The sequence below is a fragment of the Perognathus longimembris genome, chromosome 8 (genome assembly GCF_023159225.1).
Source record: "Perognathus longimembris pacificus isolate PPM17 chromosome 8, ASM2315922v1, whole genome shotgun sequence".
NCBI classification, from domain to species: domain Eukaryota; kingdom Metazoa; phylum Chordata; class Mammalia; order Rodentia; family Heteromyidae; genus Perognathus; species Perognathus longimembris.
Genome location: NC_063168.1, coordinates 56990984 through 57014567, shown reverse-complemented (window position 1 = coordinate 57014567; position 23584 = coordinate 56990984). Strand labels below are relative to the sequence as shown.

The following is a 23584-nucleotide window of genomic DNA, read 5'->3' as shown; positions in this document are numbered from 1 at the left end:
TGTTGTAGAGCTGACTCCATCTTGACTAGGGAAACATGGTAGGAAATGTTGAGGGGAGATTAGGTCAACATGACCCCAAAATTCTGCTTCTGTAAATAGCTTGCTTAACTTGTTTGTTCCTTACCCTACCCCCTGCGTCAGCCTTCTACATCTGTGCTACACTTTTACCTTTATAAACCCCAATTTGAGGACTGCTCCAGGTCACAGTGTCAGCACTCAAGTCTGCACTGTGTCCCTGGCCAGTCAGCCCGCTTTTCACTATCTCGGTTTCAGCTCCCGAGTCTGTGCTGTGTCCCTGGCCGGGCAGTTCGCTTTTTGCTTCCCCAATAAACCCATCTTTTTGCTTGAGACTGTCTCTGAGTGTTGTGCCAAGTCGCAAGACCACCCCCTAGAAGACCACCAAGATTCAGACACTCCGAAATGCAAAAGCAAGGCAAGGCAAGGCTTTATTTAACGAGCTGCCAACTCGGGCCTCGTCCTACCCACCGACACAGCGGAGGTTAGGAGGGAGCCCCGAGCTGTGATTACACAGGGCTTATAAAGGCAAAGAACAAGGTTACAACAATCAGCTGTGCAAGCAAGATTAGAACACAGGTACAAATCTGATTGGCTCAGGGTTCGATTCTAAAATGGGGTTCACGTGGTGGGGCCTGACTTCAAAGTCTGGCACCTCATGAGGAGTGGACTCTTGGAGGGACGAGGAATCCCTTCCCACAAACCCCATAACACTATAACTCTTCCTATAACTCTTCCTTTTGTTAAATCAAGCAAAAGTGTTCTTTGTATATATTAGAACTAGAATTTTAAATTCCAGTGCTTTTAATATCAACATATAAAACAAAGTAAAATTAAGAGAATTTTTAACTATGACGATTCTGGTAGTATCTACTGGAATATTTTAAAATTTTAGTTGAGGGAGGATAATGAATACAAAACTATGTGAACTTTATCTGTAGTTGAGAAAATTCTACAAGAAACTTTTTAAGGGGCTGAGCATCCAGGTGGTAGATTGGATGCCTAGTGTATTTGAGGAGCTGGGTTCTTTAGTACTGCAAAGAGAACAAAAGAACAAAACAAAAACTGTCAAAAATCATTAGTTATTTACCCTGGAAAGAAATTTCAATAGGAAACCAGGACCCAGAACATATAAATGACTTGCTTTCTAGCTTAGTAGTTGGGCTAAGACTTAGCTTCAGAATGTAAAGTTTTATTGTAATTAATTGCAGGAGTTGTTGAAACAAGTTTGTGATAGGACTATTGACGCTTAAGCTGATGTTGTAATGATAGTTCTCAAAAACTCCGGTAGAATTTAAAGTTCTGTGAAACACTACTTTTTTTGTGTGGCAGTTCTGTGATTTGAATTCAGAATCTTGGGCTTGCTATACCACTTAAGCCAGCCATTTTTGGTTTGGATATTTTTCAGATAAGAGGGCAGCTTTTTTTTTTTTTTTTTGGTGCCAGTCCTGGGGCTTGGAACTCAGGGCTTGAGCACTGTCCCTGGCTTCTTTTTGCTCAAGGCTAGCACTCTAGCTCTTAAGCCACAGTGCCATTCCTGGCTTTTTTCTATATATGTGGTATTGGGGAATCAAACCCAGGGCTTCATCTATGAGAGGCAAGCACTCTACCACTTGGCCATATTCCCAGCCCAAGAGGGCAGCCTTTTAAAGAAAACTTTTCAGTTTTTATTGTTACTATAAAGGTAATGTACAGAGAGGTTACCATTACATAAGTCAGGTAATGAGTACATTTCTTTTTGGACAATGTCACCCCTTCTCCTTGCTCTTGAGACCACATTTTTTTTGTTGTTGTTGTAGTTGGCCCTGGGGCTTGTTGAACTCTTGGCCTAGGCACTGCCCCTAAGCTCTTCAGCTCAAAGCTAGTACTCTACCACTTGAGCCACAGCACCACTTCCTGTTTTCTGGTGGTTGCTTGGAGATAGGAGTCTCATGGTTTTCCGGCCTGGTCGACCGACTTTGAACCTCAGCTGGCTTTGAACCTGGATCCTCAGATCTCCTGAGTAGCTAGGATTACAGGCTCAAGCCACTGGCATCCAGCTCATTTTATTCTTAGAAAATAAAAAAAACTGGGAAGTGGAGCTGTGGCTCAATGTGGTAGAGCACTAGCCTTGAGCTAAAGAGCTCAAGGACAGCGCCTAGGCCCAGAGTTCAAGCCCCACGACTGACTAAAAATAAAATAAAAGGAAAAACTGGGCTGGGAATGTGGTGGCTTAGTAGTAGAGTGCTTGTCTAGCATGTATGAAGCCCTGAATTCTCAGCACTACATAAACAGAAAAGGCCAAAAATGGCACTGTGGCTCAAGTGGTAGAGCACTGGCTAGCAAAAAGAAGCTCAGGGACAGTGCCCTAAGTTCAAGCCCCAGGACTGGCAAAAAATAAAATTAAAAACTATGATATCAAATATAAAATTCACACTTGTATGCAATAGCAAATATTGTGAAATAATTACTATTTGAAATATGTTCCTTCTTGGTAAGAATCTTACATTTTACGTGGTTTAAGTTTTACTTCTTTTCTCCTAAGATCTCAGTGGCTCTATAGCATCCCCAGATGTCAAATTAAACCTCGGTGGTGATTTTATCAAAGAATCTACAGCTACCACATTTCTGAGACAAAGAGGGTATGGTTGGCTTTTGGAAGTTGAAGATGATGATCCGGAAGATAACAAGCCACTTTTGTATGTAGAAATAATGTAATATATATGTATTTTTGTTCTAAGATCTAATTTGTGAGATGTTGATATTCTTTAATGTTTTATTTAAACCTTTGTGGGAAATTTTATAACCTACATGATAAAAATCTTTAGGAGTTTTTAGTATTAACTAAATAATTTAAAAAACTGAACCATTAATGACTTTAAGCCTTTTGACTGACCAGAATTAAATCAGGTACCACGCACACACATGTAGAAAAATACTCCAGATTCTTTATCTGGTATCAGCTATCTCAAGTAATCTTGAAGTCTTAAAAAAAAAATAAGCTGTATGGTGTTTACAGTTCATATTTAAGTTTAAAGGAAATTTTTGGCAGGCACTGGTGGCTCACACCTATAATCCTGGGTTCTCAGGAAGCTGAGAGCTGAAGATCACAGTTTTAACCCAGAGTATGCTGGAAAGTCTGTGATACTCTTATCTCACATTAGCCACCAAAGAGTTCAGTAGAGCACTAACACTGAGCACAAAAAAGCTCAGAGACAGTGGCCAGCCCTGAGTTTAAGCCCCAGGATGGGGCGCTCGTGCACTCACACACCCCTACACACACACACACGCACACACACACACACCCATAAGAGTTCCAAAATTGTATGTATGTGTGTATGTGCTGATACTGAGACTTGAACTTAGTCTGAGCACTGTTGATAAGAATGTGTGTGTGTATAATTTTCTTTGTAGCTCTGTGAAGCAAAGGTAGATGGTGGTGCATTCCTACAATCCCAGCTATGATAGAAAGCCTAAAATAAGCACATTCCCAGGCAGAAAGTGAAACCATATCTCAAAATAACCAGCAGAGAAAAGTACTGATGGTGGGGAGACTATTTCCTTAATGGAAAGAGTAATGAGAAATAATCCTACATATAGAGCATCAAGAACAATTTCTCAATATGGCACTTGGTTTGTATGTTGGAAGATAGAAATTTTCCATTAGAATATAAACCCCACACTGGCTTTCCTTTAGATTTACAATCAGAATTATCAGTATAGTTCCAAAAGGTCTGAAGCAGAAATTTTGGTATTTATGGGATTTTTGTTTGTTTTTTGACATTTACTGGAGCTTGAATATAGCTTCTCATGCGTATTACTAGGCAAGGGCTCTACCATTTGAGTTATGTCCCCAGTACTTTTTACATATTTTTTTCCCTCCTTTTTACATATTTTTTTCCCTCCTGGATAGGGTTTTGGATTTTTGTATGAGGCCAGCAGTGAATGGCATCCTGATGGAATCTCCCAATTTGCTGAGATTATAGTATAGAATGTGCCAACACATCTGGCTTTCTTTTTTCTTTTTCTTTTTTTTTTTTCTTTTTTTGCCAGTCCTGGGGTTTAAACTCAGGGATTGAGCACTGTCCCTGGCTTCTTTTTGCTCAAGGCTAGCACTCTGCCACTTGAGCCACAGAGCCACTTCTGGCCTTTTCTGTATAATGTGGTGCTACAGAATCGAACCTAGGGCTTCATGTATAGGAGGCAGGCACCCTTGCCACTAGGCCATATTCCCAGCCCCTTTTCTTTTCTTTTTTGCCAGTCCTGGGACTTGAGCAGGGCCTGGGCGCTGTCTCTGAACTTCTTTTGCTCAAGGCTAGCACTCTATCACTGGAGAGCCACAGTGTCACTTCTGACTTTTTCTGTGTATGTGGTACTGAGGAATAGAACCCAGGGCCTCATGCATGTTAGGCAAGCATTCGACCACTGAGCCACATTCCCAGCCCCTGGCTTTTATTTTCTTTGTCTTCTTTTCCTCCTTTTTTTTTTTTTTCTTCCTTTGTTAGTACTGGGGCTTAAACTCAGGGCCTTGTATTCTGGCTTAGCTTTTTCTGCTCGTGCTCTACTACTTGAGTTACACCTTTCCATTTTGATTTTTTTTTTTTTTTTTGCTCAAGGCTAGCACTCTGCCACTTGAGCCACAGCGCCACTTCTGGAAGTTTTCTATATATGTGGTGCTGGGGAATCGAACCTAGGACCTCATGTATATGACGTGAGCGCTCTTGCCACTAGGCCATATCCCCAGCCCCTCCATTTTGATTTTTACCAAAATTAGAGATAAGAGGCGTTAGAAGCCTGACTCAGGTAGTGGAGGACCAGCCAGTGAACAAAAGTGTCAGGTACGGAGTTTGAGTCCCAGACCAAAAAAAAGTTTCTCGTATTAGTTTTTGAACCTTGATCCTCAAATCTCAGACTCCTCTGTAGGTAAGATTACAGGTCTGAGCCACCAGAGCCTGGCTCTGTTTTTGTTGTTGTTGGTCATGGGGTTTGAACTCTGGACCTGGGCACTGCACTGTCCCTGAGTTCTTCAGCTTAAGGCTAGCACTCTATCACTTGAGCCACAGCATCGCTTCCTGATTTCTAGTGGCTAATTGGAGGTAAGAGTCTCACGGAAGTTCCTGCTTGGCTGGCTTTGAACTGAAATCCTCAATCTCAGCCTCCTGAGTAGCTAGGATTACTGGTGTGAACCACCCGCACCCTGCCAGAGCTTGCCTCTTATTCTTTTTTCTTTTTCTTCTTTTTTTTTTTAACTAACTTACTTCCTTTTTTTTTCTTTTCTTTCCTCTCCTCTCTCCTCCCTTTCCCTCCCTCCCTTCCTTCCTCTCTTTCTTTTGGTATCAGTCCTGGACTTGAATTCAGGGCCTGAGCACTGTGTCTGACCTTCTCTTGCTCAAGGCTAGCACTCTACCACTTGAGCCACAGCACCACTTCTGGCTTTTTCTGTTTATGTGGTACTGAGGAATTGAACTTGGGGCTTCATGCATGCTGGGCAAGCATTCCACCACTAAGCTACATTCACAGCCTGTGGCTTTTTTTTTTTTCTTCTGGTCAGTTAATTGGAGATAAGAATCTCATGAACTACCCTGCCTTAGCCTGGCTTTGAACCACAATTCTCAGATCTTAGCCTCCTGAGTAGTTATTAGGATTACAGGCAAGAGTCACTAAGCCTGACTTTATTATTTAATTTTAATGTTTTTTTTCTTTTTTTGTGCTGATTCTGGGACTTGAATTCAAGGTTTGGGTGCTGTCTCTGAATTTTTTGTGCCCAAGGCTAGTGTTTTAGCCACAACTTCATTTCTGGCTTTTTAGTGTTTAATTGGGGATAAGAATCTCACATACTTTCCTGCCCAAGCTGGCTTTGAACTATAATCCTCAGATCTCAGCCTTCTGAGTAGATAGGATTACAGGCATGAGCCACCAGCAGTTGGCTAATTTTTTTTTTTTTGTCACTGCCAGAGCTTGAACTCAGAACTCTGTGCTTTACTTGGCTTGCTTGCTTCTCTGGCACTCTACCACTTAAGCCACACTCTAAACTTTTTTGCTAGTTATTTTAGAGATAGAGTCTCATGGACTTTAATGCCCAGCTTGGCTTTCAACCATGATGCTTTGGATCTGATCTCAGCCTTCTGAGTAGCTAGGAGTCTAGGTGTAAAACACCAGCACCCTGAGGCTAGGAATGTGGCTTAGCAGTAGATTGCTTGCCTAGCTTACATGAATGCCTGGGTTCAGCACCACATAAACAGAAAAGGCTGGAAGTGGTGATGTAGCTCAAGAGGTAAGAGTACTACGCCTTGAGCAAAAAGAAGACAGGAACAGTGCTCAGGCCTTGAGTTCAAGCCCCTGGGACTGGCAAAAACAAAACACCAGCACCCAGCTTGCTTGCTTGCTTGCTTGTATAGAGATAGAGTCTACTTCTGTAATCCGTGCTGGCTTTGAACTCACTGTGTAGCCTAGGGTGGCCTAAAACTCTCCCATCTTCCTGTTTCCACCTCCCAAACTCAAGCAGCAATTTTTATATAAATTTTATTGAGATTTGTTTTAAATTTATAGTACTTCCAGAATACTGGCAAAAGTAAAGACAGATCTGGAACACATTGGACTTCACTCCAGCCTAACAATTCTAAAACAGTAGCAATTTTATGCTGTATCCCAAATTTAGAGAGGTTGAAATGTTGAAACATCTCTAATGCTGGAGTTTTTGAATCAGTAAAATATGGTACTTCAGTTGCATTTTATTGACCTGTGGATATCATACTGTCATATTTAAACTTAAGTTCTTTTGAAACTTGTAGTATTCAGAATTGTATTTTGAGAATTTTTTATTTTAAAATTATAGGGAAGAATTGGATATTGACCTGAAGGATATCTATTACAAAATCCGATGTGTTTTGATGCCAATGCCATCACTTGGTTTTAATAGACAAGTGGTGAGAGACAATCCTGACTTTTGGGGTCCTCTGGCTGTTGTTCTTTTCTTTTCCATGATCTCATTATATGGACAGTTTAGGGTAAGTATAGCTTATTTTATGTAAATTCAAAATCTTTTGAGTTTAAAAAATCTGTCATCAAATGTTAATCTGTAATATTAGTATATCTGAGAAATGCTTTGTCTTATTTATTACTAAAACTGTTATATAATAAATGAGGAATATCTTAATGCTTTTCAAATTTTCCATATTGTCATTCATATGGAAGTTATAATACTTGTATGGCACTGAGGTAAATAGATGAAACTATTCCCACCTGACTGAAAGTGAACAATGGCCAGAAGTGGTTAGAAGTGCTGTTCATTTTCTTCCTAACTCCCCAAGAAACGAAGACCTTGAAACCTAATATGTAATGTATAATTAAGTTATCTCCTTTATTTTTTGGTGCTGATATTAGATTTGAACTCAGGGACTGAGCACTGTCCCTGAGCTGTTTTGCACAAGGCTGGAGTTCTACCACTGTGGTTTTACTGCCCAAGCTGGCTTTGATCCTTAGATCTCAGCCTCCTGAGTAGTTAAGATTTCAGGCGTGACACACGAATCCCCAGCTCTTCGTTCAGTTTTAATTTTGTTTTTGAATTTAACACTCCTTTTCATAAATGATGACAAAGATTCCATTAATATTTCTTTTTTATTTACTATTGATATTTAAATCACTTTATCATGCTGTAAAGGTTTTTTTTGTCAAACACAGGATGTACATAACTCTTTCACTCCCAGTTTCATGCTTTAGGGAGTAAGAAATAACTCTTTACCATTAGGGATTAGGAAATTAATTAATTTATTGTCACTACTGTAGCAAAGGGTTATACAAATTCAGCAACACAAAAATGTATTTCATGGGGCTGAGGATATGGCCTAGTGGCAAGAGTGCTTGCCCTGGGTTCGATTCCCCAGCACCATATATACAGAAAATGTCCAGAAGTGGCGCTGTGGCTCAAGTGGCAGAGTGCTAGCCTTGAGCAAACAAGAAGCCAGGGACAGTGCTCAGGCCCTGAGTCCAAGCCCCAGGACTGGCAAAAAAAAAAAAAAAAAAAAAAAAAGTATTTCAGGGACTGCAAATACGGCCTAGTGGTAAAGTGCTTGCCTCGCAAACATGAAGCCCTGGGTTTGATTCCTCAGTACCACATACAGAAAAAGCCAGAAGGGGCGCTGTGGCTCAAGTGGTAGAGTGATAGCCTTGAACAAAAAGAAGCCAGGGATAGTGCTCAGGCCCTGAGTTTAAGCCCTAGGACTGGCAAAAAAAAAAAATGTATTTAGAGCCGGGAGCTGGTGGCTCACACCTGTAATCTTAGTGACTCGTGAGACTGAGATCTGAGGATCACAGTTCAAAGCCAGTACAGTCAGGAAAGTCCCTCCAATTAACCACCAGAGAAACAGAAATGACACTGTGACTCAAAGTGGTAGAGCGCTAGCCTTGAGTGGAAAAGCTCAGGGGCAGCTCCCAGGCCCTGAGTTCAGGCCCTATGACCAAATAAAAAAGTATATCAGCAATACAATAAAAAATACAAACAAACCAGAAGTGCCCACCTCCATCCCATTTTTGTTGTTGTTTTTGGTGATGGTGGTGGAGGTGGTTGTGGGCTTAAACTCAGGGCCTGGGTGCTGTCCCTTAGTTCTTTTGCTCAAGGCTAGCACTCTGCCACTTTGAGCAACAGCTCCATTTCCTGTTTTCTGGTAGTTAATTGGAGATAAAAATTCTCACAGATTTTCCTGCCTGGGCTGGTTTTGAACCATAGTCCTAAAATCTCAGCCTCCTGAGGACCTAGAATTATAGGTATGAGTCACCAGTGCTCAGCTCCATCCATCCTGTTCATTTGTTTGTTTTTCATCCATCCTGTTTTTGAGAACTTTTTTTCTTTGACCCCACAAAATTTTTGCAGACTAATCTTGGTTGTTGTTGGGTTTTTTTTTTGTTGTTGTTGTTGTTTTGCTCTAGTTCTTTCTTTTTTTTTTATTGTTGTTGTTGTTGTTGGTCATGGGGCTTGAACTCTGGGCCTGGGAGCTATCTCTGAGCTCTTCACCTCAAAGCTAGAGCTCTACCACTTGAGCCACAGCACTACTTATGGTTTTCTGGTGGTTAATTGTAGATAAGAGTCTCACAGAATTTCCTGCCCAGGCTGGCTTTGAACCATGATCCTCAGATCTTAGTCTCCCGAGTAGCTAGGATTACAGGTGTCTGCCACTGGTGCCCTGCTTTGCTTTAGTTCTTTTCTTGTTTGTTTTGCCAGTCCTCGGGCTTAAACTCAGAGCCTAGGCACTGTCCCTGAGCTTCTTTTGCTCTTAAGATAGTACTCTACCACTTGACGGATTTTTCTGTTTATGTGGTACTGAGCAATCGAACCCAGGGCTTCATGCATGCTAGGCAAGCACTCTACCACTAAGCCACATTCCAGCCCCTGCTCTAGTTCTAGAAGCAACCATTTCTTTGAATTTTAGTCCCTTTAATTAGAAATATTTTGAAACATATATAGGCAGTCAATCTTTATTTTTGTAGTGAAATGTTATTTGTAGACCCTCCAGAAGACAGACCTTTAAATATTTACCTTTCTCATTAAACTAAGCCTGAGGAATTAAAATAATCTGAAATGTTTTCCATATTCTATTATAAAATGTGTGTTAAGTGTGTTTTAAAGACTTCCAGAGAAGACTGGCAATGTGCCATAAGAAAGTTTTCCCTAAAGTATGTTACAAGTGAAGGGATTGGTAGTAAATACTTTTTTCTCTTCATTTTGTATTATATGTCTTGAACTACTAATGTTTCTTTAGGTAATTGATACTTTGTACATTTTGAGTTTGGTTATGCATTGTCTTACATACTGTAATTGTGTGTGTGTGTGTGTGGGTGTGTGGGTGTGTGGGTGTGTGGGTGTGTGTACTGGTCTTCAGGCTTAAACTTGGCCTGGATACTGTCCCAGGGGTGTTTTTGCTCAAGGCTAGCACTCTGCCACTTGAGCCACAGCTCAATTTCTGACTTTGTAGTAGTTAATTGAAGAGCTTCATAGACTTTCCCACTCTGGCTATCTTTGAACCACCATTCTTAGTATCCTGAGTAGGTAGGATTACAGGCATGAGCCACTAGTGCCTAACCATACCACATTCTTACCAAGTATACTAGAGAACTGATGTTTCTTTTGTGCCCTGAGATTGGGTGTGTCACACTGTATTAAATGACAGAGAATTGAATGCCTGACAAATTATCACCTTGTTGAGTAGTATAATATAAAATTACTAATTATATGATTGTGTTTTCCCCGTTTAGGTGGTCTCATGGATTATAACCATTTGGATATTTGGGTCACTGACAATTTTCTTACTGGCTAGAGTTCTTGGTGGAGAAGTAAGTAAAGTTTCTTTTGTTATGGTAAGCTTTACTGCAGATACTCTAAGAATGGCCATTACAATGTTTCTTATGCCAGAATTGTTTTTAAGTTATATTTGTTCCTTTCTGATAATGTATCAATATCATGCTTTATTACAAGAAGTAAAGAGAGAAGGAAAACATGCCATCTTTTATCAAATAATGTATGACTTTTCAGGGAACATACAGTGTATCTACTGTATATACTGTTATACTCAAGTAGCCTTAAACAAATTTTCTTATGTAGTTTTATTTTGTGAACACATGCTCCCAGGCATTATAATTGAGCCATCTTTCATTTCATTTTTTTTTTGTGCCAGTCCTGGGGCTTGAACTCAGGGCCTGAGCACTCTTCCCGGCTTCTTTATTGCTCAAGGCTACCACTGTACCATTTGAGCCACAGTGCCACTTCTGGCTTTTCCTCTGTATGTGGTGCTGAGGAATCGAACCCAGGGCTTCATGTATGGGAGGCAAGTACTCTACCACTAAGCCGTATTCACAGCCCCTCATTTCAAAATTTTTTTTTTACCACAGTAAGTCTGGATGGTGTTCCTCCTACTTAAACTTCCCACATAGCTGGAATGACAGATTTGGCCATGACTTCCAGCTTTCTTGCTAAGTTTTTTGCCTAGGCTCCTCTGGAACTGTGATGGTCCTGCTCTCCACTTCCCAAGTCTAGCTGGGATTACAGGCTTGAGTCACCGTGTGTGTGTGTGTGTGTGTGTGTGTGTGTGTGTGTGTGTGTCTCTCTCTCTCTCTCTCTCTCTCTCTCTCTCTCTCTCTCTCTCTCTCTCTCTGCCTGTCTTGGCAGGATTGAGGTTTGAACTCAAGGCCTCATACGTCCTAAGCTGGCACCGGGCCAGGTATCCAACCCCCATGCCCTCTGCCCTTTTGGGGGGAATCAGGGTCTCATTACATATCCCAGGCTAGCCATCTTTGAACTCAGCAATCCTCGTTTCTCAGCCTCCTGAGTGCTGGGATTATAGGCACAAGTCACCAGGCATGACTTCTTTCCCTTTCTTTTTAATGGAATTTCAAGAGGAGATAATAAATGTGTGTGTGTGTGTGTGTGTGTGTGTGTATGTATGTATGTGTATGTGTGTATCTCCAATGCAACATCTTAACGTAAAAGCAAATTTTATTTAGAGAACCATCTATAAATACTGTTCTCCACATATTGCAGGATTGCTTTGCTTTATTTTGTTCTGAGATATATTCTCCAAAGTCTCACTATATGTAGCCCAGTCTGCCCTAAACCTTGTGATCTTTGTTTGAGCTTATTGAGTACTAGGATTATAGACCTAAGCCATGGCACTCTTCCCCCCCCCCTTTTTTTTTTGTCAGTCATGAGGCTTGAACTCAGAGCCTAGGCATATACTATCCCCTTGCTTCTTTTGCTCAAGGCTAGCACTCTACCACTTAAGCCACAGCACCACCTCTGGCTTTTTTCTGTTTATGTGATACTGAAGAATCAAACCCAGGGTTGCATGCATGCTAGAAAAGCACTCTAGCACTTTGCCACTTGAGCCACAGCAACACTTCTGGCCATTTTCTATATGTGTGGTGCTGGGGAATCGAACCCAGGGCTTCATATATACGAGGAAAACACTCTTGCCACTAGGCCATATTCCCAACCCCCCTACACATTTTTTTTTTTTTTTTTTTTTGGCCAGTCCTGGGCCTTGGACTCAGGGCCTGAGCACTGTCCCTGGCTTCCTTTTGCTCAAGGCTAGCACTCTGCCACTTGAGCCACAGCGCCACTTCTGGCCGTTTTCTGTATATGTGGTGCTGGGGAATCGAACCCAGGGCCTCATGTATACGAGGCAAGCTCTCTTGCCACTAGGCCATATCCCCAGCCCCCTACACATATTTTTAACTTGGAATATTTATATAAAAATATGTGTTGCTACTATGATGAAGAAATAGAATGAAAATGATATAAAATTCTGGAGTTCAAGCAGAAATAGGACTAGAAATACAGATTTAAACAGTTTGCAAACTGATCTAATTAAACCATAGCGGTTTGTGAAAGACCCAGGAACATGATGGACTATGATAATGTGAAATACAGTGGATATGATTCTTTATAATTTCTTAGTTATCATACTAATACATGTGCAATAAAGAATACATACTTTTAAAAAAGAATACATATTTATAGTGATTAACATGAATACTGTAATTCCTATGATACTTACTTAAAATTTTGACAATTCACAGGTTGCATATGGCCAAGTTCTTGGAGTTATAGGATATTCATTACTTCCTCTCATTGTCATAGCCCCAGTACTTGTGGTGGTTGGATCATTTGAAGTGGTATCTACACTTATAAAAGTAAGTTATGCAGTATGAATTATATAGTTTACCTTTCTCCAATAGTAAAATATAATAGTCATCTAGATAATAATAGTATGATTGAAAACTTTATCAAACAGTTGATAATATTTTGGAACAGAGACCTTCCTTACTGATTTTTACTAATTGTGTTTATTTACATATATGTGTATATATATACACCCACACATATATATTTTCAGGGTGGGGGGGAATCATTGTGGGGATTAAGCTCTAGACCTGGACACTGTCCCTGAGCTCTTCTTTTGCACAAGGCTAGCTTGTACTGTACCACTTTGAGCCACAGCACCAGTTGTGGTTAAATGGAGATAATAGTCTCATGGACTTTCCTGCCCGGGCTGGCTTTGAACTGCAATCTTCAGATCTCAGCTACCTGAGTAGCTACGATTACAGGCATAAGCCACTCATATCCAGCAGTGCTTCCTTTTAGAATTGGGTTAAATATAAGCTGATATACTAAACATCAAGTATTAAGGATGTGGATTTTAGTCCTGAATTTAAATCCTGGTCCTTCCCTTTATTGTTGTCTAGTTTTATGAGTTTTGGTGGGTTTTTTTGTTGCTTGAACCCAAGAAAGAAAAGCAAGATTGTAAAGTGCTTGGGTTCTAGTCCTTGTACTAGCACATGAGTGCATACATGTGGGCATGCACATACACCTGGTTATCTCTACCACTAAGCCATATTCCCAGCCCCACATTTCTTTTTCAGTAGGCATACCAAATCGTTGTAATTAGATGGTTTTGATAGAAATATACCACGTATGGGCTGGGGATATGGCCTAGTGGTGAGAGAAATATACCACGTATGAGCTGGGAAGGTGGCTTACTGGTAGAGTGCTTATCTGGCATGCACAAAGCCCTGGGTTTGATTCCTCAGTACCACATAAACAAAAAAGGCCGGAAGTGGTGCTGTGGCTCAAGTGGTAGAGTGCTAGCCTTGACCAAAAGAAACTCAGAGATAGTACCCAGGCCCTGAGTTTAAGCTCCAGAACTAGCAACAAACAAAAAGAAAAAAGAAAAGGAAAGAAAATAAAGAACGGGCTGGGAGTATGGCCTAGTGGAAAGAGTGCTTGCCTCATATAAATGAAGCCCTGGATTCAGTTCCTAAGCACTACATATATTGAAACGGCCAGAAGTGGCTCTGTGGCTCAAGTGGCAGAGTGCTAGCCTTGAGCAAAAAGAAGCCAAGGACAGTGCTCAGGCCCTGAGTCCAAGCTCCAGGACTGGCAAAAAGAAAAGAAAATAAATATACCACATATACAGAAGTTAAGGAATCAAGCAAACATGAACATTATTTACTGTTACTGTCTCTTTATATGTCATAAACAGTATTTTTATCCTTTATGACACCCAAAAGTTAATTTATTTGCTAACATGCTGCCCTTTGTCTTTTTTTTTTAAGCTGTTTGGTGTGTTTTGGGCTGCCTACAGTGCTGCTTCATTGTTAGTGGGTGAAGAATTCAAGACCAAAAAGCCTCTCCTGATTTATCCAATCTTTTTATTATACATTTATTTTTTGTCCTTATATACTGGGGTGTGAGTCAAGTCATACATGAGTAGAAGAAAATGATATTACATTTGTGTGTAGGCTGGGAATTCTTGCTGAAGGGATTGAAGAAAATGTTGCTGGTATAAATTTACACATTCCAGATGTCAAGGCAGGTTTAAGGTCTTTTTGAAACAATATTTTTTGTATTTAATTACACGATTACAATTATCTGGGATTTTTTGGTCAGAATCCTAAATTCTGTTTGATTCTTCATATTCCAGTGAATAAAATATGAAAGCATTGTGTTTTTAAGATTGTGTCATATTCACGTAAAAGCTTGTGCCAAAAGCACCTTGAATCGGCAATTATACTTCACTTGAAGGATAAATCTGACAATGTTCGAATAATCGAAAAGTGCAATTTTTTTTCTTTAAAGAGTTTTCTCCTACATTGCAGATCCTGTAGATAAATATTTATATTTATACATATATATTTATGAAATAATTCTTATTCACAAAATATATTTCTTAATAGCCTAAAATTAAGATACTAAATCTGATGCTTAAACCTTCTTTAATTTGGCCATCAATCTTTTTTATTGAGAATTTTAAATTTGTTTTTTAAATTGTATGTCATTTAAAAAATAATAGTAGATAATGTAGATTTGGCTTGTGTGGACATGCTTTTAAAAACCATTTTGAATGTTTAAACATCTGATTTAAAGTTTTGCTTTCTTTCTGACCAAAGGAGCAAAAGGTATAATGGATATGGCAGTCATTAAAATCATTAATATATAGGAAAACAGTAATATTTATAGCATCAGTAAATATTTTTTAAGTGCTACTCCTAAATCATAAAAATTGCAGGAAAGAGATCTTAAAATTCATATGGTCCTAACCAATGTTATATGAAGTAGAAAATAAAATGTTTTCCAGCTGTGTGTTTTGTTTTACAACACCTTGTCTTGTTTTAATTGATTATTTTAATGAGTATTAGTTACTATCTTAACAAATGTACAGTTTTTGCTAAGGAAAATATCAAGAAATTTTTATTAGTGAAGTTGTAAAGTAGATGAAAATGTTTTATTTGTGTTCATAAAGTAGAAAATCCCTGTGGTTTTATCTGGAAGAATTCACCGCTGTCCTCAGTATGGTAATGTTCTTGGTATGTGTTCACCAGCTACACAGTACCTCTGAAGCAAGCCTAAATTAGAAAGGTATCAAGCTCATTTCTACACACACGTGCACACACACACACACACACACACACACACACACACGGAAAGAAAAGCTTATTATCTTTTGAGAGGTTGAGGATCTGACCCAAGGGCCTCATACATGCTTAGTAAGCATGCTTACCACCAAACTCTCCCTTCAAGCCCGAAAAGATAGTCACTGGAAAAATGCAGAGCACTTTTGAGCTACAATGCTGAAAATTGCAGTGCTATTCTTTTAAAGCAGCATTATACGAGGAGCACCAGAGATATTCTAGAACTTAAGAAGGAAGGAAGGATCTGTGGCTACAGAAGAGGTAACACACCTAAGAGATCCCTGTGGGCCAGTCACTTGTTACCATAGACTATGTTTGGGGATTTTGAGATGTATTAGTGCTGCGGATCAATCCCAGGGCCTCTATACATGAGAGGCAAGCCCCATAGCAGAGTATTGACCCTGGGCTGGGAATATGGCCTAGTGGTAGAGTGCTTGCCTCCCATACATGAAGCCCTGGGTTTGATTCACCAGCACCACATATACAGAAAAAGCCAGAAGTGATGCTGTGGCTCAAGTGGTAGAGAGTGCTAGCCTTGAGTAAAAAGAAACCAGGGACAGTGCTCAGGCCCTGAGTCCAAGCCCCAGGACTAGCCAAAAAAAACACCCCAAAAACAGAGTATTGACCCTGCACTCTCACCCCACAAAGTTCGGCAATCTGGAGCCAGATAGGGAATTTTACTAAATGGTAAAGCATTTCAAGACTACCTCTATGAAAAGCTGTTTATCCCTGTAATCCTGGCTACTCAGGAGGCTGAGATCTGAGGATCCCTATTGGAAGCCAGCCTGGGAACGATAGTCGGTGAGACTTATCTCCAATTGACTACCATAAAGCCAGAAGTGAAGCTGTGGCTCAAGTAGTAGAGTACTAGCTCAGGGAACAGTGGCCAGACCTTGAGTTCAAGTCCCAGGACCAGTACCCCCAAAAAAGGCATGTAAGAGTTCAATTTAGATCAAGCCCAAGTAGCAACATCAGGAAAATAAAAGTTCTCTTAAGCAGTTTTGTGTGTGTGTGTGTGTCTGTCTGTCTGTCTGTCTGTTTTGGTTTGGGTGCTGTCTGTGAGCTTTTTTTTTTGCTCTCTACTACTTACCTAAAACTAAACAACAAAAAATTATATTAAAAAAAAGCGCCAAAGTACATAAAATGAAATCACAAAAAAGCCTGATTATTCAGAGATATTTGGTATCTAATGATAAAGAGAAAAAAATAAAAGTGGATTGCTATTTGTTTTTAAAAAGTGATTGGACTTTTACATTTTTACTCTTATAATGATCCTTTTGAGTTTTGTATATTGCCCGGTCCTAAGATATCTTAAAATAGCAATTGCCATTTGGTGGGAAAGCTCATATGCTTTATAATTCATCTGTAGAATTGCCAGCCGTGACAATTAGTTTCATTTCTCCATATAAGAAAGTAAAAGTAACTGGGTGCCAGTGGCTCACACCTGTAATCCTAACTATTCAGGAGGCTGATTGCAGTTCAAAGCCAGCCTGGGCTGAAAAGTCCTGTGAAACTATTATCTCCAAAGTGGAGCTATGGCTTAAAGTGGTAGGGGCTGGGAATGTGGCTTAGTGGCATAGTGCTTGCCTCGCATGCATGAACTGGGTTTGATTCCTCATTTCTACATAACAAAAATCCGGAGGTGGCGCTGTGGTTCAAGTGGTAGAATGCTAGGTTTGAGCAAAGAAGTTAGGGACAGGGTCCAGTCCCTGAGATAAGCACCAGGACCAGCAAAAAAAGACAAGCACTTAGTGCTAGCCTTGAGCAAAAGAGCTCAGCGACAGCATCCAGGCCCCAAGTTCAAGCCCTACTACCAACAAAAAGAAAAGTACTCTTGTTTGTGATGATGAGTCTAGGTGCTAAGACATTCAGTCTTCCATGCCCAGGAAGACTTTTCAAATCTACCCTAATGCACATTTGGTTGGTTTTTTTTTTTTAACTTATTTTTTCTTTTGGTGGAGCTAGTACTGGGGTTTTTACTCTGCTTTGTGATTTGTAGCAGGCACTATACTGCTTAAGTCACAGTTCCAGCCCTAACCATTTTTTTTCTTTTTTAAAGAATAGTACTGTTTTACAAAGAATAATAATATAAATACAATTTTTTAAAAAGAATAGTACTAGTTGATGTTTGGTGGTGGTTTGCACTGGTAATCCTAGTACTCAGGAGGCTGAGATCTGGGGACCAAGATTCAAAGCCAGAAGTGGAGTTGTGGCTCAATCGGTAGAGTTCTAGTCATGATTGAGAAGGAAAGAAAAAGCCAGGCATTGGTGGCTCATGCCTGTATTCTTAGCTACTCAGGAGGCTGAGAGCTGAGGATCACAGTTCAAATCCAGCCTGAGCTAAAATATCCCCGTGAGACTCATCTCCAGTTAATCACCAGAAAACCAGAAGTGGAGCTGTGGTTCAAAGTGGTAGAGTGCTAACCTTGAGCAAAATGCTCAGGGACAGCTCCTAAGACCTGAGTTCAAGCTCTACCACCACACACAAAAAAAATTGCTTCCATGAGAATGATTTTGGATGACATTGGTAGACTGAGTAGATTGCTCTCCCTAATGTGAATACTCTCATCCAATCAGCTCAAGGTTGGGATAAAACAAAGGCTAAATCACCTCTACTTTTGCTAAATGCTGTCAAGTTGAGACATGGGATTTTTTTCTGGCTTTGAACTCATATTGAAACATCAGTATTTGGTTCTCTAGCCTGTCAGTTACTAGAGTGAAATACGCCACCAACTCACCCGGGTCTCCAGCTTCCAGCGCACCTTGAAGATCCTGAGACTTCTCAGCTTCTACCATGAACTCCTATAATAATAAACAGCTTTCTATGTACAGTTCACTCCATTGCTTCTGTATCTGTGGACTCACTATATGACTGAGATACTACTTCTCCCTATGCATAGGCTTAAAACATGGAAATTTTATGTAAGTATTTTAGTGCATTTTTGTAGAAGTATTTTTAGAAACCTACAGGAGAGAAAGCTCATTTAAAATTGAGGTAATATGAAGAGTTAAAATTATATTACTACAAACACTAAAGATAATATCAAAAATACTACTACATATGAAACTGTAACCTCTCTACCTCACTTTGACAATAAAGAAAAAATATAAAAGTATATATAAAAAAATACTAGGCATGATGATACACTCCTGTAATCTCAGTACTGAAGAGCGCTTGGAGTTCCAGGTCAGCTTGGGCCATGCAGACCCTATCTTTAAAAGGAAAAAGGCCAGGCACTGGTAGTTTATTTCTGTAATACCAGCTAAAATATAAAAGGCTAAGATCTGATGATTGTGGTTTGAAGCCAGGTTGGGCAGGGAAGGCCATAAGACTCATCTCCCTCCAGTTAGCCACCTAAAAACTGGAAGTGGACCTGTGGCTCAAAGTGATAAAAGCAAAAAGACAAACGCAGGCTCACAGGGATAGCACCCCGTTCAAGCCCCACCAGCAACCAAAAAGAAAACCAAAACACATAAAATTGTTTTCTTATATAAACTCATTGTGCTAGAACTCAAGCTATGCAGGAAGATGAAAGCCAGTGCAAGCAGAAAAGTTCATGAGACATTTATCTCCAGTTAACCAGTAAAACACTGGACTGGAGGTGTGGCTTATGAGCAACATGCTGAGCAAGAGTGCACCAGACTGGCTGGGAATATGGCCTAGTGGCAAGAGCACTTGCCTCCTACACATGAAGCTCTGGGTTCGATTCCCCAGCACCACATATATGGAAAATGGCCAGAAGGGGCGCTGTGGCTCAGGTGGCAGAGTGCTAGCCTTGAGCGGGAAGAAGCCAGGGACTGTGCTCAGGCCCTGAGTCCAAGGCCCAGGACTAGCCAAAAAAAAAAAAAAAAAAAAGAGTGCACCAGACTAAAGCCACCCCAAAAACCAGCAGCAGAAATCATTGAAGTCAGGGTATACATTGAGCATATGCATGTGCTTTTAGCTATATACTAGTGAAATATCAGAGCATGTCTGTCTGTCAACAGCTCAGAATATTAGGAATAACTTGTCACCTGAAAGTTTGGTTTCACTTACCGATGAATACTCACTCTTCTGGTACAGATAGGCATGGCTGTTACATATGGTATTTCTCACCCTCTGGTGAACACTAGAAGTGTAGTCTTTACACAGGTGCTGATGAAGTATTTAGTTTCATGCTTTTTAGTTTTTGGCAGTACTAGGATTTGCACTCAAACTGGCTTTGAATTTATCACCCTCCTGTTTCAGCCTCTGAATTGCTAGGATTACAGGCCTATTCTACTTGCCCTGGCCTCCATTTAATTTTTTTTTTTTTTTTTTTTGGCCAGTCCTGGGGACTGGACTCAGGGCCTGAGCACTGTCCCTGGCTTCTTTTTGCTCAAGGCTAGCACTCTGCCACTTGAGCCACAGCGCCACTTCTGGCCATTTTCTGTATATGTGGTGCTGGGGAATCGAACCCAGGGCCTCACGTATATGAGGCAGGCACTCTTGCCACTAGGCCATATCCCCAGCCCTCCATTAAATATTTTAACGTAATTTAATGGCAATATAAAATTCCAGGGGCTGGGAATATGGCCTAGTGGCAAAAGTGCTTGCCTAGTATACATAAAGCCTGGGTTCAATTCCCAAGCACCACATATATACAAAATGGCCAGAAGTGGCACTGTGGCTCAAGTGGCACAGTGCTAGCCTTGAGCAAAAAGAAGCTAGGGACAATGCTCAAGCCCTAAGCCCCAGGACTGGCAAAAAAAAAAAAAAAAATCCATACTTTGAAGTATAAGCTAACAATTTCCGTATGGTTGTATATTTATGTTGGTTATAAAATGCATCTGTTACAAATCAGGACCTTTTTTTTTAGTTGGTACCAGGATTTGAACTCTGTTTGTAAAGTTCAGATTTGAAGCCTCACCCTAGGCAGATTTTTCTGCTGATCCATGCCTTCAGCCTTTTTTCCCACTGGTTATTTTGAGATAACCGATCTGTTTTTCTTTCCCTGTGGTAGCTGGAAAGACAGGCTTGTACCACTACGTGCAACTATTTTTGATATCCTATCTCAAAGGTAAGCAGCACAAGAAAGGGCTAGAGTTGTGCTAGAATGTCTAGCTAGCAAGCTTGAGGCCTTTAGTTTTAACCCCGATATCTCTCTCTCTCTGTCTCTCTCTGTCTCTCTGTCTCTCTCTCTCTCTCTCTCTCTCTCTCTCTCTCTCACACACACACACACACACACACACACACACACACACACAGAGTCTCCCAAGGGTAAATTTACACTGGTTTCATAAAATTACCTATCTTGTCAAAATTAAGTTCGGCCAATAAGTCATTGTTATTTTTATTTTCTCCCCTGTCTGAGCAACATAGTAACAAGCAGGGCAAATGTCCTCTGGACAGATGATATTAAATACTTTCTAATATCCCACCATGTGATCCCTCCCCCCCTCCCTTCCTCTTTTGTACTGAGAATGCAACTTGGTGCCTAGGACCTGCTAGGCCAGCACTGTGCCACCGAGTTACATCTCTGAAGTATTTCCTGAATAAATTTAAAGTAATAAATTTCCTTTGACCTTGTTTAAAAATCCTCTTTATCCTCTGCTTAGAAAAATATACTGATCCTCTTGCTTGGCATGAGTCCTTTGAAGTTTGACTAAGCGGCAGAGAATTGGCTTCATCGTAGCCTGAGGGGAACACTGGTCACGCACTGGGTTGTTGGGGAGGCTTACCAGAAGTCTTTTTCCACCAAGCCATGGAATTCCTGACAGGGCTAATGGAATTCTTCCTTAGGGAAGAGACAGACACAGAAGGGCTGGTGCAGTTGCAAATTTTTAGACTTCCAAGAGGAAAAACAATTATAGGTCAGTCTGTTACTTGGATTGATTCCCAGTTCATCTGTAAACTCCCAGCTTTCCTCTGCAGGTACAAAACAGGATGTGACATTCAGTAGAAATTTAAGGTCACATAGGATAGACTTCCTTTTAACCTTTTTATCTTTACATGTACATGCTAAAAGGGTAGGCCTGGAGCCAGAGTCTTCTCTTCCACTTCCCATCTCGGCCTCGCTGTTTAACCAGTTTTGTACCTCCTTCTGACCCTCAAAACTGAGTGTGTAATAGTAATAAGCTGGGCACTGATGACTCACGCCTGTAATTCTAGCTACTCGTGAGGCTGAGATCTGAGGGTTATGGTTAGAAGACAGCCAGATAGACAAATTCCAGAGATACTCACCTCCAATTAATCAGCAAAAAGTTGGAAGTACTGCAAAGATAGGGCTCAAGTGCAGAGAACCAGCCTGGAGTAAAAAAGCCAAGAGACAGCTCAAGGCCTTGAGTGCAAGCCCCAATACCAACATAAACACACCTACACACGCGCACACACACACACACACACACAGCTAGTAATACAGTCCACAGAGTTGTACTAAAGACTAAATGTTACTCTTTGCTGTGTGATGTACAGATGTACATATACCTCTGTATATATGACATCCATTGTCTATTTATCCATTGGATAGTTCTATTTTCTTGTTTTTTGCCAGTCCTGGGGCTTGAACTCAGGGCCGGGGCACTGTCCCTGGCTTCTTTTTGCTCAAGGTTAGCACTCTACCACTTGAGCCACAGCACCACTTCTGGCTTTTTCTATATATGTGGTACTGAGCAATCAAACCCAGGGCTTCATGTATACGAGGCAAGCATGGATAGTTCTATTTTTTGGTGCCAGTCTTGGGGCTTCAACTCAGGCCCTAGGTGCACTATGAACTTTTTTTTTCCTCAAGTCTAACACTCTACCACTTGAGCCACAGATTCACTACCAGCCTTTTCTGTTTTTCTTTTTGGTAGTTACTTGGAGATCAGAAACTCACAGTCTTTCCTGCTATGGCTGGCTTCAGTCTCAATCCTCAGATCTCAGCCTCTTTAGTATGTAGGGTTATAGGCTTGAGCCACTTGGTTTTTTTCTTCTTTTTTCTATTTTTAAATGTTTCTCATTTTATCATTTCAACCACTTGTGGCACAGTAGAAATAAGCATTTATAAATAACATTCAGATCTTCTAAATTCCATTCTCCCTTAAAACGAAATAAAACATGAACTGTCTCTAGCTCAGTGGTTCCTTCAATGAACTGATCTGAGATTTATTAGAGAAATGATTGATCCTAGGATTAGGGCAAGAAAAATGCAAGAACCTAGAACATTATTTACTGTCATATCAAAAGTCTCAGGGTTTGTTCTCATTAGCCAAATCCAGACAACTTCAACAACAAAATGAAAACAAACTTGTAACAAAAGAAGCAAGCTGTGCTGGGCACTGGTGACACCCTCCTGTAATCCTAGCTACTCAGGAAGCTGAAACTGAGGATTGCAGTTCACAATTCCATCCCTCTGGCCCTCTGTTCTGGGGCTTGAACTCGGGCCTGAGCACTGTCCCTGGTTTCTTTTTGCTCAAAGCTAGCACTCTGCCACTTGAGCCACAGCACCACTTCTGGCCGTTTTCTATATATGTGGTGCTGAGGAATAGAACCCAGGGCTTCATGTATACAAGGCAAGCTCTTGCCACTAGGCCATATTCCCAGCCCCGAGGATTGCAGTTCAAAGCCAGCCCAGGCAGGAAAGTTCATGAGACTTATCTCCAATTAATCACCAGAAAACTGAAAGTGGTGCCATGGCTCAAAGTGGTAGAGCATTAGCCTGGAGCAAAAGAGCTCAGGGACAGAGCCAAGGTCTAAGTTCAAGCTCCACAACCAACAAACCAAAAAAATAAATAAATAAATAAATAGAAAGAAAGAAAGAAAGAAAGAAAGAAAGAAAGAAAGAAAGAGGGCTGGGGATATGGCCTAGTGGCAAGAGTGCTTGCCTTGTATACATGAAGCCCTGGGTTTGATTCCCCAGCACCACATATACAGAAAATGGCCAGAAGTGGCGCTGTGGCTCAAGTGGCAGAGTGCTAGCCTTGAGCGAGAAGAAGCCAGGGACAGTGCTCAGGCCCTGAGTCCAAGCCCCAGGACTGGCCAAAAAAAAAAAAAAAAAGAAAGAAAGAAAGAATAAGACTGTGATGAGATAGGTAGCTAGGTAGCTAGAGAGGTGATAGATAGAGAGGTAGAAGATAGGTAAATGACTTGGTAGATTTAGAAACTGAAGAATGGAGCTTAGTGATAGAGTAC

General features: G+C 40.7%; 1 protein-coding gene across 1 annotated transcript in view; it reads left to right on the top strand.

Moving 5' to 3' along the window:
* Nucleotides 1–15141, top strand: part of Yipf4 (Yip1 domain family member 4) — a 16833-nt gene extending 1692 nt beyond the window's left edge. The window contains exons 2-6 of the mRNA XM_048353175.1: nt 2540–2693; nt 6830–7001; nt 10243–10320; nt 12562–12675; nt 14098–15141. Coding sequence (XP_048209132.1) covers nt 2540–2693; nt 6830–7001; nt 10243–10320; nt 12562–12675; nt 14098–14235 — 656 coding nt within the window. The 3' untranslated portion in view covers nt 14236–15141. The remainder of the gene's footprint in view (nt 1–2539; nt 2694–6829; nt 7002–10242; nt 10321–12561; nt 12676–14097) is intronic.
* Nucleotides 15142–23584: the final 8443 nt, after the last annotated feature.